Consider the following 18,130-nt stretch of genomic DNA (forward strand, 5'->3'; position numbering starts at 1 on the left):
TTTTTCTCAAAAGGATTATTATACAAATTTGCTAAAAGAAAGTCTCTTTTCTTCAGTAAAAACAACCATTACATGTTTTAGGAAAAGATTCCACAACTGATGTTTTCCCTTTTTTCTCATGATAAAAGTATCAGACGTTTTCTGTGGGAATATTATAAAAATTCAAGTAAGAAAAAAAGGACATTAAAAAGCAAGCTCACAATGCAGAAATAACAGTGTAAACATCATAGCCAATTAGGATTTATCTTTCTAGACCTCTTGATGTACATGTATGCACTATTTTGTTTAAATTTTACAAAAATAAGGTCATACTACATATGTGCTGTATTTCGACATCTCCCCTTTATTCAACAAATCATGTCCATTTTCAACCAATATCCTCGGGATTTTAAGCAGGATATAAACTCATTTCAATCTTCTTAAAAATCTTGCCAAACCATACCTGGAATTTTTCACCTTTGTGCATCTGAGTTGATCTAAATTCAGGAGAATCTATAAAGGCACAGGGGTAAATGTTATGCAGAAAATGTCCTCGATAGGAGACCTTCATTCTGATAACAGAAATAAATGTTAATATAAACACATAATATTTTGCGGAGTACAAGACAATCCTTAAGACTCTTCACAATCTTATAGGCCTATATTTTGTATTGAAGTACAAACATGACTCACATAATTATTTTGAAATATTTATTTCAAACTAAATTTTGAAAAACACAACAAAACCCAGGTTCCATATTGAATCCAACATGTGCCTTCCAAGAGTTATAATTTCTCTTCTAGATAATGTGATTATAGAGATGGTATTCATAAATATGCCATATAATAATTATGCATAATATAGTTAATAATATTTATGCACAATATATTAAGCAGTGGCCCCCCACCCTAGAAGACTGTCCTTTAAATTTCGTGTGTGTGTGATATTAGGAAAACAAACCAGCTCTGAAACAGTGTTAAGTTTCTTGAATTATAATGCCTAATATATATATCTATTTTGATTTTTGACTCATTAACTTTCAGTAAAAGAGAAAACAAGATGACCAATATTCACAGGGGAAAACCATGATACCAACAAGATTCTGAGTAGTAAACTCTAGATAACCTTACCATGTGGCAGTAGAGCATTCTAAAGTGCCATTATACAATGAAATTTTGCCAACAACAATTTCTGTGACTGCTTCCTCCATTATCAGCAACATTTCCTGCCCTTCATTTCCTACCCAGAGGCCAGGAGAAGATTCAAATGGGGAATTTCAGTTTCCATAGAGCACTTACTTTCCCTTCAGGAGAATACTCAGGCGGTCGTCAACTGAGGTTTTATCCTCTATAGCGTAAGTCTGGCCCTTTTTCAAGGTTTGGATCATGCAAAACTGGCCCGTTAATCTTCTGAACAAATCTGGAGGCACACGCAGTGGTTCAAACAATCGCCGGTAGATGCCACTGAGCTCCTTTTCGATCTTTACCTGAAATGCAGCAATGACTAGATGCTACACTAATGCAACAATGCCGAAATGCTGACTTTTGTGTTCTAAAAGCACTTCTGAGAACATACACATCTGCAGGACAGACCATCCCCCTCCAGATTCTGGTCAATGGAATCTTACAGAGTGCAAATAGTGACACGAATTTAGAAGCTAAAGGGCACCTTTGCAGTCAAACTGAAGCTGGGAGCATCTGGGAAAGATCTGCACTATTGATCACCTCTTCCCGTGTGCCATAAAGCCACTATCAGTGTCCTGCTTTCTCTCGGCAGTCACCTGCTCAATCTTAGCATTTTTAGAAAGAACACAAAACCTTTTCATTTTTACAGCACTTGTGTTTCACAGGAAAAAAAATTTACACTACCTTTTAAAATATTATAGAAAGGAAAAAATGCAAAATAGGACTTCATGTGAGATTACAACCATGAAACTTATAGAAATACAAATGTGAAGCATTTGAACTCCATGTAACTATTGTTTAATATGCCAATATAGGAAAATATCCACAATCACTATCACTGCTACTCATTTGTTTAATCTCAAGCTAAGTGAAAGTGTAAAAGGATATCAAATAGCAGTTTTACCCCAAGCTAAAATAAACTTTTTAAATGGAGAACCCATTGTCTATTTAGGCTGGCTACTGGGTAAAGAGAAATGAAAAATGACTTCATCACCTCTACTGTCAAACTATGCAAGGCACAGGTGATGTTCCATCTTTGAGCCCAGTTTTAGTGCCTGGACACCACAATGATCGTGTGGCTGGAAAAGTGTACAGCACATGCATGAACTTGGGGCTCAACAATCATCTATCCCAGTTAAGTCTATGGCAAACACACTACAAAGTTTACAAGACAAAATCTTAAGAGCTCTCAGACCTTGCTGGAGGATCTTCCGTGCTCTGGTCACAGTTTCATTCTAATGAAGAACCATTATCTATGTGGAAAATTAGATTTATAGTCCAAGAAGAAACAAAAGCAGATACTAAGTAGTATATTCACTTGTTACTACCATCACATCAACAACTTCTGAACCTTATGCTCAGAATATAGAGTTCCAAACTCTGATCTACAGAGTGCAATCTTCATCATGACTATCATCTACCTCCTCCACTTCGGAGCTCAAGTAATGAGTGTTTACAATAATTTATTCACAAGTATGTCCCACTTCTAGCACGCACAGTCAATGTGTCACAAGAACAGAAAAACTAAAAAATCTATTGACTCATTCACGATCCACTCAGCCTACAAATCTGTAAGTACCAATTCCTTCATGAGCCCTGTGGATGCTTCTCTTTGAAAGCATCCACTTATCAAATTTTTTTTTTGGATACATATCGTGTTTTTTGGACACATATTACGTTAGCATTAAGGGGGAAACAATTGTAAGTATGGTAGGTACTACCATTCCCAACTCTTTGCTGCTCTCACCTCCTGTAAAAGGATATACATTCCCTGCTCCCACCCTGCTCCCATGTTACCAGGCTTGGCTGGGTCAACTGCTTTGGCCAATGAAATGTGAAAAGTGGCATAGCTCCATTTAAGCAGAGACACTGTGTTTCTCTTTTGTTCTCATGCATTTCTTCCTGTTATAAGAATGTACATCTAAACAGAACCTGTTGCTTCAGCAAAGACCCTGAAATGGACACATGAAATAGGATCACAGCTGACATATGGGTGCCAAGAGTTCACATATAAGGTGGGTAGGGAACGAACTTATTGTTTTATATATATATATATATATATATATCATTGAGATTTTCATGTTGCTTGTTATACAATATGACCTAGAGGAAACTGATTAACACACAAAGCAAAACAGACTGCATTACAATATTTGGGAAGGTTACAATCTAGTGGAATGCCTGTTATATAGTTCATCTACATGATTAGTTCTAATTTCCTATGAATTATCTAGTTTTCTTTTAGAAAGACATGTCTGGCCTTGAACATAAGATTTGGGCAAGCATTATATCTTCTACTTCACCAAGTATTGCTGCATGCTTGGACAGGTGGTAAATATGTATAATTTCCAGGCATCATACTGTTTTCCTACTCTATTTACATCTTTTTATTCTTGGTATGACCAAAGAAAAACAAGATAAATCGGAGTTGAAGAGAAAAAGCTAAATATTGGTGTGCTGGTAACACCAAAAATGGTTATGCCCTTAAGTGATTGATGATTTACGCTAAATGAAGTATATGTACTAAGAATATAGAGTCATTACATGAACTATTTGTCAGCTATTAGTATGTTCATAGACATTGCCTATGAGCAGTTTATTACCATAACTAGGCAAAGACATTTCCACATAACATTTGAAGATCAAATCACAAAAGAAAAAAATGAAGCTATATGACTAAAAAAGAAATACTGTCATGTTCTCTCATGTCTAAATTGTTCTAATAGTTTTAAAAACTCATATGTGGACAAATTCCAAGGTATTCAAATGTTCCACCTTCAGGGATACATTAGCAAAAGTCTAATTTTGACAGGAATGATATTGAAGAGATTAAAGATATTAGCTGCTTATCCTCTAATCTGAACAAAATACTCTAAAATGTTTTATCTTTAAAACTGCCTCCTTTTAATTTAATTTTTAGTAATTACCGGTCTTTTCTTGTACACAAGATATGAAAGATGCAAAATGTTGACACCCAAGAACACAGAGTTCCAGATCATGATATCCAAGGCACATCGGTAGAGAGTGGCCCAGATGATATAAAGAACACATCCTGTTGAATAATAAAGTGAATACGTTAGATGCCTGGAATAGCACTATGCACAAGAATAAACCAAACATGTTTTAGAAGTACCTCTGTCAGACATCAAGCTAAGTCTCATTTTGGGTTCTGTCTGATTAAGAAAAAAAGAAAAGACATGCTTTGTTGCAAAGTCTGCAAAACATAGAAAATTTTTTAAAATGAGCAGAACACACAGACACTTCTCCAAAGATGAAATGCAAATGGCCAACAGACATGAAAAGTGTTCAACACTCCTTGTAATCAGGGAAATGCAAATCAAAACCACCTTACACCAGTAAAAAAAAAAGGCACATATTAAAAAAAATCTAACAAGTGTTGGAGAGGATGTGGCAAAAAGGAACTCTCCTATATTGCTGGAAACTATAACTTAAATATAACTTAACTTAAACTTAACTATAACTTAAATATAACCAATAATGATGCCTTCATATATTATACATAGAATCTTTATATTTTTACCTAATGGCAAAACTACTGTATATATGTTAAAAACCTACTCTTTGCTTCCACTTATTTCAATGACTTCCCCATTTCATTAAAACTCTTGTGCACATAGTTTTCAATGACTAGCTGAATAAACTATATTTAATATCTCCCACTGGTGGACATAAGATTTTTTCAGTACAATTTTGATAAATAGTCAAAAAATATCTTTCTACATAAAAACTGACTTATTTAGGGGACTGCTAGGGTCAATTACCCAACAATAAATCAAACAAATGTGTTTTGTAGCTTTTGATCATATTAAAGAACTGTCTTCTAAAAGATTTGTACAAATTTATAATCCTATCAGGTGGGAATGCCAGTAGCAAGTTGCCAATATGATAAAAGTTCAAACTATTAATTTGATAGTGAGAAATTGTGTGTTATAATTCACTTTGTGTTTCCATGATTTTTGGTCAACCTGTATATTTTAACAAAATTTGAATTTTCACTTGATTATCTGTTCATCTATGGGAATCTTCCTGTCTTTTCTTATAGATTTTTACTTTAGATAAAATCTCCCCAGTTTCTTTCAATCAATTTTATGGTGTGAGAGTCAATATATATTTAAAATAAAATGATAAGCATGAAACAAATATATCAATAGCATGCACATAAAAGCTAACCTCCAACTTTAAAAACAAGTTATTCATTCGAAACTTTAGTTCTTCAGAATGAGTTAGAGCACCTGAATTAACAGCCCGAAATGAAAATCTTAAATGTTCATTCAGCCCCAAATGAAAAACACATTAAATAACATTATGCAGCAAATACAGAATAAATTTACTTATGTTTTGTTTTATGAAGAAACTTAAAATTTAAGTACTTAAAGGACATTGAACATAAAGGTCCACTAGGAAGCTGGACCACTTGAATGATAGCCCTAGTTCAGCTACGTTCTCTTACTTAATCTTTGGACAAGACATTTAACTTCTCCAAGCATCGGTTTCTTTACTAAATAGTGTTGGACTAGATGATCTCCTTGGTCTGTTCCTCCTCAAAACTCTATTTTAAATTCATTAGTGGAGCCTCCTAGGTGGTGCAGATGATCAAGTTTTATGCTATCAAGCTATCTCCAGCAACTGAGGCATGAGTTTGATCCCTGGAGTTGACCCACATAGTGCAGCAGACCTCTCTGGTCTCTTCTGCTGCTCCCCTCTGCAGTGGATTTCAGAAGATGTACCTGTTCTGTTCCCCACTCTGTCGCTGGTGAATCCTCTTACCCCTGCACCTCTGACGTGTACGCCAGTTCTTGTGTGCATAAGTAAAAATATTTAAAAAATTCCTAACTGGCTTTTGCTTTTCTACATGGTTTGCTTTTTCATTCAACATTTTACTCCTCATGCTAAAATTCCTAATTTACCAGGAGCTCACAGCCCTGGACGTCCCACAGCTACCTTGTTGCAGTTACCTTGACCATTTCCTGCCATTTTCAAACATGTTCCAATACTACATGCAGGATGAGTTGCTCCTCAGTCTCTCTTGACAAGCTGGAATTTCCTCCCCTTTATGCCTTGGGATACCACACACTCGCATTCATTCATCTTCCAAAAGTCACCTCCAATGCCAGTAGCTCCGGGGAATCTTGCTCTGCCTTCATGCTGAGCCTACTCTCTCCATTCCTCCCTGCTTCTGGGTGTACATCTGCACCCCAGCATCTGGTACTACAGTGATGGCTCATCTGTTTCTTTGCCAAAGAAAAGACACTCTTTGGAGAGACAAAGGGTATCTTTCTGAAGGATGAATGCTGCCTTCTCTAACTTTGTGTGACACATCACAGGTGCTCAAAAATGCCAAGTACATAGATCTTCAAGGAATCAGTTACACATAGAGTAATGTGTCAAGACTCACTGGACAAACTAATAAATTCTAATGTTTTGGCATCTTGATATGAAGCAATTTAACCTGCTTATCAGTGTTGCTGGAGCCAAAACAAAGAGTTTGTTTGTTTTTAAAGATTTATTTAGTTATTTATACAGAGCTGGGGTACAAGCCAGAAGTGCAGGGAGTGAGAGGATTCACCAGAGACAGAGTGGGGAGCAGAACAGGCAGATCGATGAGGTACGCTGCTGAGGAGAGCAGCGGGCGGGTCAGGAGAGGTCTGCTGCGCCATGTGGGTCACTTCTGGAGCCAGGATTGAACTCGCACTGAAGCGGCTGCAGCCAGCTTGCAGTGCTGCATCCTAACCGATGCGCCACCAGGGGAGGGCCCCAAAACAAAGTTTTAAATGGACCATCATGTTGGGCACTTGCTTTTGTTTCCACTGTTCACTAGCCATGGGAAATGAATGCCTTTTCAAGCAGTAATAATTAAGTCTACAAAGTGTATGTGCCAGACAACAAACTAAGTATAAGACACATGCACTTAAACTATTCTTACAATAATCCTAGGAAGTCGAAGTATTTTTACCCTTATTTTACACATGGGGAAACTGAGGTGTAGACAGGTTAAATCGTGGCCCCCTTTACATAGTTAGTAATTCTTGCAACCAGGATTTGGGCCAGCTCCACAGCCCCATAATCTTAAACACGAGTGGATTTTGTAGTATCTGTAAAATCTAAGCTGAAATGAAAACCATCATCTTTTTCTCTAAAATAAGAAAGAAATATATTAAAACATGTGGAGGCCAATGTTCTTAAGATGTTCTTAAGATACTGCTAATTTGCTAACAACAACAAATTTTTTGGTATGCTATAGATCTGACCAAAAAGACTCTTTAGTCCCAATACAAAGTATAACTGTTGTTAGTCACAGAAAGTTACATAAAACTTCAGCTAGGCAACTTACCTATAGATAACAAGCCCCTAAGAAGGATCATATGAAGGTGAAGAGTAGTTGGAATTACCAACCCAATTGCAAAAAAAATATTTGCTACATGAAAAACTAGATGATGGACTTCTCTCCAGTTTTCACAAGTGGTCTCGTTGGAAGGCACAGGTGTGATACTTAACAACTGAGGTGTAAAACCTGCTGCTGCTGATTCTACCAGTGGGCTGGACTCGGTATAATTCATCTTTCAAATTCCTGTAAAAACAAACAAACAAACGAAAAAAGACAGATGTATCTTATCATTATACCAAAATTATTTCTGTGAACTAAATGCTGGTAAATAGACTTATCTGGTACATATGGATTAAAGAGACTCAGGTTCAAATCCCAGCTGTATAATGTATAATATATAAATGTATAAACCCTCTTATCTGCTAAATGGTACGCCTCATTTGTCTTTATGATGCAATGTAATGAAATATATAAAATACTTAATATAGGGCTATACACACACACACACACACACAAACACAGAATTACATACAACATTATTTAATAGAACTTTCTATCATAAACCCACTAGTGACAATGAATCCAAACACACACAAAAGTGAATTTTTAAAATATTTGCAAAAATGTAAGACTCTCATATTTACTACTTGAAGGCTTGGGGTATTTGGAAGACTCTATTTTTACATGTTATTAAATCATTATGTGATTTAATACATTATTACATGATATATATTTCTATAATTATTTCTACATTCACAGATGTAACATTTATACCTTCTTTCATTTTCTAATTGAATCTCTACTTTTTCCCCATAAAGCTTCCAGTTGGTAGCATTCCACAAATGAAAAAGTAGTAAACTTCCAGTTTACTTATATGTAGAAGGGGCCTTAAATACATATTCAATAATTTAATGTTAAAACCCACAGCAAATAAAGACATTTTACAGATGCTTACATAAACCTTAACACAAAGTGGCACTATTTCCTGACTGTATTACTTGCTCTGTCTGTGGGACTGGAAAAAAAAAAAAATCTACTATAAATTATACAGCTGGTCCTTGACAAAAGCTATGCAGAATAAGTGGATTATCCTTTTTCCAAGAAAATCCAAAAGGGAGACCCCAAAATGCCTTTATATTTAATTTAGAGATATGTATTTCTATCCAAATAAGGTCATGCAGTTGCATGTACTTTTGCACTCACTATTTTCAACATAGTAAAGGTGTTAGGTGTTACAATAATTGGTACAAGTTGGACATTTTAAAAATATTAATAATAAAGAAAAGGAAAAGAATTCCACATCTTTTAACATGATGAAAAGAAAAAACAATACATGCACACACATGCTTATAAACTTGGAATGAAATAATCCAGAAGGTGAATATTCTTTTCAAATGACTCTGAATTAGCTCATAAATGTATAAGAGAAATAGTTGCCTTAGATTGGAAAGCAATCATATAAATTCAACCCCTCTCCAAATGTATGAATCAATGCACAAAAAAATAAACCTATTTGGATGGGGAAGGCAAAGTTATTTTAATAATGCTAAGTCTATAAAGTTTGCTTTTAAAGACCAAGCCAAAATTAATCTCATAATTTCTAGGAGAAAGAATATTAAATGTCCTCCTTTTCTCATTAAGCTAGCATCAATGTCAGTTTATGTCTTAGCATTACAATGCTATATAACTAACAATTCTAAGGCACTCTAGAATGTACTCTGACTTCAACTGTCATACTTGTTCTAATGCCCCAATGTTCTCTGTGAGTCAGAGCCAATGTCATATTCATCTCTGTATATCCAAGGCCTAGCTCTGTAGAGAATGCCAGAGACAGAGGTGTAAGTCATACCTCTGTTGCTCTCAGCAATCACTTTTCAGTCTCTCCAAACCTCAGCAGAAATGATAAGACACTATCTCCTTCCTCAGGATGAGTCAGTTTCTGTACCCCAAGACTCCAGGAGCCATATAAACCAGGGAGTCACTTCTGCAACTTCTTTCTGCTTTCTGGGGATAGAAGCAGCTGAGCTAGATGGGCTCTGAAGCCTCTTCAGGTTTTAATAGTCTGTGGCTCTAGTACACAATTTACTAAAGTTCACCCTCATCCACAGAATTTTATGCCTGTATTGCCAACTAATCCACTGTCATTCAATTTCAAGCTTTTAAGAGTTCTTCAAGTGGCACTAAAAGTACTAAGTTCACTTTCAAGAGAAAATGACAGCAAACTATGACCTACTGACCCAAGAATCAGGGAATGGTAACATGGATTTTCTTTTTTTTTTAAAGTTTCATTTATTTGTGCATACAGAACTGGGGTACAGGCCAGAGGCTCAGGGGCGGCGAGAGGCTTCACCAGAGACAGAGCGGGGAACAGAACAGGCAGATAGACGAAGTACACTGCTGAGGGGAGCAGCGGGCGGGTCAGGAGAGGTCTGCCACGCCATGTGGTCACCTCCGGGGCAGGCGGGAATCGAACTCATGCGAAAGCGGCTTTAGCCTTTCTGCTGTGCTTCAACCCGCTGCGCCACCAGGGAGGGCCAACATGGATTTTTTTTTAAAAGGTGGGATCGTCTTGCAACATATTTTGATGTACCACTCCCTATTAAAATTATATGTCTATATATGTATTATATTATACAATAAATACATAATTATAGAATTATATAAAAATGAAATCAGAATTAATATAAGTTTTACAGGAAGGAGAACGATACTAAAATGTATTAATAATTCCTATTATATGTAGTACATATAATTATTTGTCTTTAGATTTATCTGTGTGCCTATTTTAAAATGTCTTACTTAATGTCAATAGAGATTGCTTCTTTCCGGTTTTAGAGTCCTTTGCTCATACTAAACTATCCTTACTTAGGAATGAAAGGGTTTAATGAGGATGGCTGTTAGACTGGTGAAGCGGTGGGCATTCAGATTATTTTTTACTAAATCAAGAGTCCAGAGTTTATTTCCTTAAATTACCCTGCTTTAGTATAATCCCGTTTGCATACTGGTTTGTCAGTGGATGTTTAGAGAACGAAGGGCTAAATGGTGAAACTAACATTAATCTTCTGAAAGTACAAAAACGAAAAAGATAACAGCCAAGGGCAAAGGTCGTGCTCCATTCATCCGGTTATTCTAACAGAATTTCTGCACATCTTTGGAAGGGAAAAAAAACAACAGTTAAGCCATTCACACTTACTCTTGCTTCAAAGGCTGGTAGTTTCTGCGACTCGACTGACCCACAACTTGCTCATTTCCCAAATCTTCGGAAACAAGTGCGCGCGTGGGAGAGAACAGTCACCTGCTCTCCCCAGGGGCCCCGCTCACCTGGCTCCTTAAAAGAGAGTCTGTGTCAACTGTTCCCGACCCCGAGCTCTCCGGCGGGAGGGCTGTGCAGATACTCCATCTAGGAAGCCCAGCGCCCGGCATCGGTGGGCGATACCCGGCTTCGCGCGGACCCGGAGGCCCTGCAGGGGGCGAGGAGCAGGCTAAATAGATTCCGGGGTCGGGAGCCCCGGGAGCAGGGAGAGGCGTGATGGAGCTTACGAAGGTTTAGCCCAGGCAGAGCGCGGGAAAGGCACCCGTTCCGGCACGAACACCAGGGTGCGCCGGCGCTGCCCGAGCAGAGTCGCGGCAGCAGACACCTGAGGGTCTGCGGTCGCCGCGCCGGGACCTGGGCAGACCCCGCTTCCAGGCACAGGGAATCCCGCGCGGGTGCGGCCAGCGACGAGAGGCAGAAGGCTGGGTTCCACGCGGCTCCAGCGCCAAGCGAAGGCAGCCGCCTCCGGCGCGAGCAAAGTTGCTTCCTGCGGAGCTGGCATCCAACTTTCGCTTCCCGATTTAGCCCCGGGAGCTCGAAGCTACAAATAACCGGGCGCGCTGGGGGGAGCCGGCGGCAGCTGCACCTCCCTCCCCCCTCACCCCCCTCGCCCCCCCGCCCCAAGCCTTTACCTGACTTGTTCCTGGCACCGAGCCTGGGCGGCGATGGCCAAAGTTTGGGGCTGCAGCGGCGGGGCGCTGGACACACGGGCTCGACGGGTACTCGACTCGAAAACCTCGGTTGGCCGAAGTCCAGATGCTCCTAGGCGGGTGCGGTGTCCCCGAGCTTGCCGCGGCTTTGACTAAAATAGGCATCGCGGCGCCGGCGGCCGGGGCTGGGGCCGCAACGCGCACGCGCCCGCCGCCCCGGCGCCCCCCGAGGGCGGAGCCCCGCGCCTCGGCCAAGACCTCCCGCGCGGCTCCTCGGGTTCCACCGCCTTGGCCGCACCCGTTAGTTTACCACACCGTTTGTTTCCGCCGCTTGTTCCCTCTCTACGTCTAGATTCTGTCCTTTCGTGGCATGAGTGGGGGGCCGGCGGCACCGTGTAACAAAGACTGTGGTAGCTCCTTTGAGTCTCAGCAGGGAGAGAAACCAGGGTAAGAACGGTCTAGAATCTTCATTTCCCCTCCAAGTCGAACGGCCACGCGTATTACTTCTTTCCGGGACGCTCGTCAGCGTCTCAGTAGAAGGCAGGACCCGGAGGGCGCGTGGCTGGGTGTCCGAGCCCCGCGGTGGAAGGTGGCCGTTTGGCCCTCACAGAGGCAGGACGCGCCGCCCTCGGGGTGCGCCTGAGGGCGGGAGCGAAGCCGCCTGCTGCTCCCGAGGCCACGAGGGAAAGGCTTGGCACAAGCCACAATTTGTTTTCAAAGAAGGGTACTTACCTGGTATTTGCATTCCCATGGCATTGTAGGGCCCTCCCTTACGGCGAAATTCCCCTTGAATTTGCCCCGTGGATTTTGTAGATTTAGCACCATCAATTGGAAAACAGGATTTGAAAGTATACTCTAGTCCATCTTTACTGCTTAGAGAGGACAACTACTTTTGGTAACAGCACAGGGAAAATTAATGAGGAGTTGGCATGGGGGGAGGGGGGAGTTGAAGGACAAGAGAGAATTGCTGAATGGACATTTCCACCGAAAGTGTCCCATGGCGAAGTAAATTTGTCCCCATTAGGATGTGAGACCCGAGTCGAGTGGCCTGTGCCTACCTATTAAGGACCTGAACCAGGCTGTCTGATACCAGAGATTGCTCTCCTGTGCACTAGCTACACACTTTTTCTCACCTACATCTTGCTACACTGCCTTCTATGGGAAGTTGTAAAATAAGAGAAAGACAAGTTACAAGAGTGCATAGTGTTTCAACTCATCCATGATAATAAGCACTAAATGGGTACATTGAGTGCCTCAGTGATAAACTTGTAAATGATTTCTCTCTCATCCCCCTCCTTACTTCCAGTTTTCCTTTATTTCCCTTTTTTCTTTCTTCCAACTTCTCTGGCTCCTCCTCCTTTTCTTATGCTAAGTTTTCTAGTGATAACATGTTATTTTGTGATTATTTTAAAACATATTAAAATTGGAGAACACAGGTTCTGCTTTTGCAGCCTGGAAAGCCAGACTCCAGAATTTAGCAGTTATTCTCCTTACAAAACAGGATAGGGTGCCATGAGGCTCTTAGATCGTACAGATTACAGTTTTATGAAAAAAGCATGGGATCTGATATAAGATTTGATAATGGCTTCGACATAGCTGGTTTTGATAGAATCCATACTTTCTCTGATAGAATCCATACTTTCTGTATTCTACAGAAAGAGGAGACTGAACTAAACCTGAACCCCTCACTATAACCCACCTAAGGAGTAAAAGCATAATTTTATTTTAAAATTATTTAACCATGCATATATGAATACTAGCTCTACAAAATTCAAGATAAGAATCTAGACACATAAAACTAGTGTTTGATTCTGTTCTGCTGGTCTTGAAATGGCCCTATTGAATACTTTGAATTGATGCAAAGAGGTAACTTGCACAAAATATAGAATGAAAAGGACATGAAGCATAAATAACAAAATATAGGGCAGTCATTTTATTCTGCAAAATCTCTGGCTTGCACAGTTTAGATTGATATAAACAGTGTTATCTATCTTTATTACTCTATGGACTTCCTAGTCTGCTTTTTACTGTCTGGACAAAACACTGATGAGATTTCAAATATTTGGTAGGATAAGTTTTGTGTAGATAAAACAGGACCTGAGGGAGTCAGTAGTTTTAAAAGTATGTCTATACTGTTAAGTAGCATTATCTTCCTTATCTTTATCTGCCCATGGTTTATGTCACATTTTCAACTGCTACCCCTAATTGATGGCGACCACAACTTCTTCTGATATATTCCCATAGCAAATACTTTGGGTCAGACATGGGTTATGATTTAAGTTCTCCTTGTTAAATGTTACACTTAATTTTTCATTGAACAGTGTGACAAACAGCCTCATTGACTGTTAGAAAGAGACTGAACTGAAACCTTAAGACAAAACAAAACTAACAGGTATTGTTTTGTTAAAGCAGTGTTAGGTTTTCAACTGATGGAACAGGTAGTTTCCATATACCCCTTTGTCATCTGTTCTATTTCTCCAATTATTAGCATTCTGCATTGGTATGATACATTTATCATATCTGGAGAACTATTAATAAAGTTTACATGAGGGTTTTTTGTCCTATAGCCTTATAGGTTTTGCCAAATGTATGATGCCATGTACCCACCTGTGATATAGGAAGTAGATATTTGAGAGTCTGTTCTAAGACACTTGTAATTTCCTTTTCTTCTATTAGTCTTTGACTCAAATCCCTGACATAGTGTTCCTAACATCATCTTAATTCCCTACTTGATGGGCGGATAGGGATGTTTTAACATGGAGCTCTTTAATCCCTTGGAGTTTCCTGGGTAATAGCAAAATTTTTTTTGTTCTAATGTGGGCTCCTGGATAGTTTCAGAGTAGGGACTAATCACTAAAAAGAACAAACCATGATTAAAATCTTTCAACCTCACTCTCCATCCTCTGGGGAGATAAGACAGAGTAGAGACTGGATTAGTAACTAATCATGGCTATGTAATGAAACCTGCATAAAAATCCCTAAACTACAGGTTGGAAGAGCTTTTAGGTTGATAAATATGTCCACATTGAGAGGATGGTGCACCCCCACTCCTCAGGTACAAAAGCTCTTGCACTTGGGGTCCCTCTGGACCTTACCCTGTGTTGCTCTTAATTGGGCTGCTCATTTGTAGCCTTTGTCAATATATTTTGTGATGTCAACTACATGACATTTTAGACAAGGCAAAATTATGATGGCAGTTTTAAAAATCAGTGGTTGCCAGGAGTTAGGGAGGGGAGGATGGAGAGAAATGACCAGGTGGAGCACAGATAACCTTTAGGGCAGTGCACCTGTTTGATACAGTTTATAATGGTGGGTATATGTCACTACCAAAGGAACACTGTTTGCTTACAGCACCTCTAATACCATACATGTGGTTTTTTCTCACATCAACCAAATTTTTAACTCTTCAGACACCACTTGGGTGTCCTACAATTCAATTCTAACACTGACTATCCACGTTCAGTACGCACCTAAAGGGTTCCACATCAGAGGCTGACAATAAGGAAGGGGAACCCAGATTATCTACACTTCTCTCTGACATGGCTTTAAATCAGAATTCCCTTGACCTTCTACTCAGGTTCAATTATTTGCTATAGTGGTCCATAAAACACAGAGAAACACACTTATTGCTGTAATGTAAAGGATTCACCAGAGACATGCACCATGTGGATCACCTCCAGGGGCAGACGGGGTTGAACTCATGCTGAAGTGGCTTTGGCTTCTTAGTGCTGTGCTTTAAAACGCTGCGCCACCAGGGAGGGCCCCATTATTTAAACTTTTAAGAGGCTTAGTTACTTTCTGTAAACTGGGAAAATAAATCTTAATTAACAGGATTATTTTGAACTTTAAAGAGTATGTTTTTTAAAATATTTATTTTCTAGCTCCTCGTAGCATAATTGTCTTCTGTCTCCCTTAAAGTGTTCTCTACCTGGTACATGGTAAGTTGAAATGACTATAATTTCAGTCATCAGAATTCCTTAGTCTAATGAAAGAGCTGAAATATCCTCTGGACACATGAAATAACCAAACTGAAGTTTCATTTTTTGTATATTCTCGTGTTTTAAAAAGATGGAACATAGCATACATAAATCTCCAATATTTCTAACAAAAAATGCAAATTGCAAGACTGGTGCATGCTAAAATTTCCAGTGGTTTGGGATTTCCCTGGAGTAGCCAGAAATGAGATGTTGGTTTCAAAAGCATACTCATAAAATATGCAATGATATAGATTATAGAAACTGGGCAATTGACAGAGCTGCGTTACAGTAATTCACCATTTTAGGGTTGGCAGAAAAATATGTACAATGACTATAATGTTAAAAATGAGACCTGATAATCCTTGGTTCTTTCTCACATGGCTTTCCTTCTAAAACAGAAAAGGTGCATGTGAATTATTTGTTTTAACTATTAACAATAGCAAATGAGGCCACAGGTGATACATTTAATGGGATTTCCTAATCTTTCAGGAAATTATTTTCAAGAAGAAAGAATTGTAATGAATAACCAGTTACAACAGAATCACATTTTTAAAAAGTGTGGAAAGAGGATGCAAGAAGTGACTCTGAATTCACATTCAGAGTTCAAAAGCAGGGGCAAGGCCGGGGCTAGGGGCTAGGTTAGATCTTCAAAACAAAATTGGGCCAGCTCAGATAGTTCTAGAAAGACAGATTCAAAAGTCTGGCACCAATCACAGTGATGACCACTCTCTCTCTCTCTCTCTCTCTCTTTTTTTTTTGTTCTTTCCCCTTTGGGAATTCTCAGAACTCACAGACCCTTGAAATCTGCCCATGAATCCCAAGTTAAGTGCTTAGAGCTTTTAGAGAAGAGAATTACAACCCTGGAGCAGCAGACACTGCCACTTTAAAAGGTACAGCCCTTTTTAATATGTAAGTAACTTATTTCTATGAGATAATCAGTGGTTAGAAAAGCAAAACTTACTAATGATTGAAAAGTAACTGTCGACAATTCCTAATGTGAGATTTGATGGACTAGATAAGAGTTTGATTGAAAGGGAAACCATGTTGAAAGTGAAGCCATGGAATAACTCTTATCTGGTGAAAGTAGAACTTTCTATCATAGTATCTGCTGAGCAATATCATTTGGATTTGTAATTTATCCTCAAAAAAGAGCTAGTTTTGGAGGCAAATGTGAGACATTATAATAGCCTGGTGATTGACATACAGCTGGCAACAAAACCCAAAGCAAGAGGCATTATAAAGATGGAATAATAAAATAAAGTTGTGAATAATGCCACTGCCATCCAGCATTAATTGATGCGCAAAGGCATGAAGAGTTCCCAGGAGAAAAGAAGTATTTAAATGCAAATTTTTATTATTACTACTGCTTAAATTGTTGTAATAAATTCATAAAAATAAGACACTTCTCTAGCTTAATGCAAATATAAACCCTAATAAAATATTTATGAGCCACATACCAGGAGTTTTATCATTTGGCATTTAAACTGGTAAACAGGACGAAACATTTCTTTAGTCAGGAGCAGACCTATTTGATACAATTTAGAACCACACAAAAAATTATATTTGGTTTGAAAGCTATAGACCTTTGCACACCTTTGTAGGAGATAAAAGGTCATGCTTTGAAAGGCATGAATTTTAGGGTCATTCTCTTTGGCATTTGGGAGGAATAGAGAGGCACTTTGGGTAGTTGTTTTTCTGACAGGTGACCATTTTGGTTTACATGCTCTACCCAAAATTATTTTTATGCAGTTTTCCTGCATATCACTAGCTGGGGAGATACACACACACACACACACATATACATATATACATATATGTGTGTGTGTTTGTTTATTTACTTATCTATTTATTTATATCAACTTCACACTTTTTTTTTTTTTAAGATTTATTTATTTGTGCATACAGAACTGGGGTACAGGCCAGAGGCTCAGGGGCGGCGACAGGCTTCACCAGAGACAGAGTGGGGAGCAGAACAGGCAGATCAAGGAAGTACACTGCTGAGGGGAGCGGCGGGCGGGTCAGGAGAGGTCTGCCACGCCATGTGGTCACCTCCGGGGCAGGCGGGAATTGAACTCATGCGGAAGCGGCTTTTAGATTCTCAGTGCTGTGCTTTAACCCGCTGCGCCACCAGGGAGGGCCCAACTTCACACTTTAACTGTGAAGAAAAGTGTAGTGAATACAGTGTTGTAACACAAGCTGAAACTGGGACACCAAGGCTAACAAGAAGCGATATCCAGTGGACTGGTCCATTGCACTGGTGCTGGATCAGTGGATTCACATCCCAAGGCTGAGACCATTTGCAGGAAGTTATGGGCTTTTATACATTTTTAGTTTCTGCAAGATTCTAGGTGGGTTTGCAAATCACAGTTGTGCATGGTCAGATATGAAATGATCACCTACCAAGAAGTGAGTTGTATACCAGGAAGTGAGTAAAAGGTTAGTTAAAAGTTGGCTGTCATATCCATCTTGCTTCAGATAAGTTCAGAAAATGACAGCTAAAAGCCTGAAAGCATTCCTTGTGAATCAGGAAAGCATGTGACTGTTTAGTGGAAAAATGAAATGTCTTTCCTTATAAAGTTGAGTGGGAAATAAACCCAATAGAAAATATTACTATTGATGACCATTTTAAGATCACATATTATGAAGTCATTAAAAAAAATAGCTTGGCACTTAATGCTCA

General features: G+C 39.1%; 1 protein-coding gene across 2 annotated transcripts in view; it reads right to left on the bottom strand.

The window, feature by feature from the left end:
- Positions 1-11,614, bottom strand: part of BVES (blood vessel epicardial substance) — a 29,233-nt gene extending 17,619 nt beyond the window's left edge. The window contains exons 1-5 of one of the 2 annotated variants that reach the window (XM_004673733.2): positions 11,456-11,614; positions 7,517-7,753; positions 4,092-4,216; positions 1,279-1,466; positions 443-551 (exon numbers count right to left, since the gene is read on the bottom strand). In XM_004673733.2, coding sequence (XP_004673790.1) covers positions 443-551; positions 1,279-1,466; positions 4,092-4,216; positions 7,517-7,742 — 648 coding nt within the window. In that variant the 5' untranslated portion in view covers positions 7,743-7,753; positions 11,456-11,614. Of the gene's footprint in view, positions 1-442; positions 552-1,278; positions 1,467-4,091; positions 4,217-7,516; positions 7,754-10,831; positions 10,899-11,455 lie in introns of those variants that run through there. The other variant, XM_012724180.1, reaches the window with a different exon arrangement.
- Positions 11,615-18,130: the final 6,516 nt, after the last annotated feature.

Source organism: Condylura cristata, unplaced genomic scaffold (genome assembly GCF_000260355.1).
Source record: "Condylura cristata isolate star-nosed mole 26May11 unplaced genomic scaffold, ConCri1.0 scaffold00001, whole genome shotgun sequence".
NCBI classification, from domain to species: domain Eukaryota; kingdom Metazoa; phylum Chordata; class Mammalia; order Eulipotyphla; family Talpidae; genus Condylura; species Condylura cristata.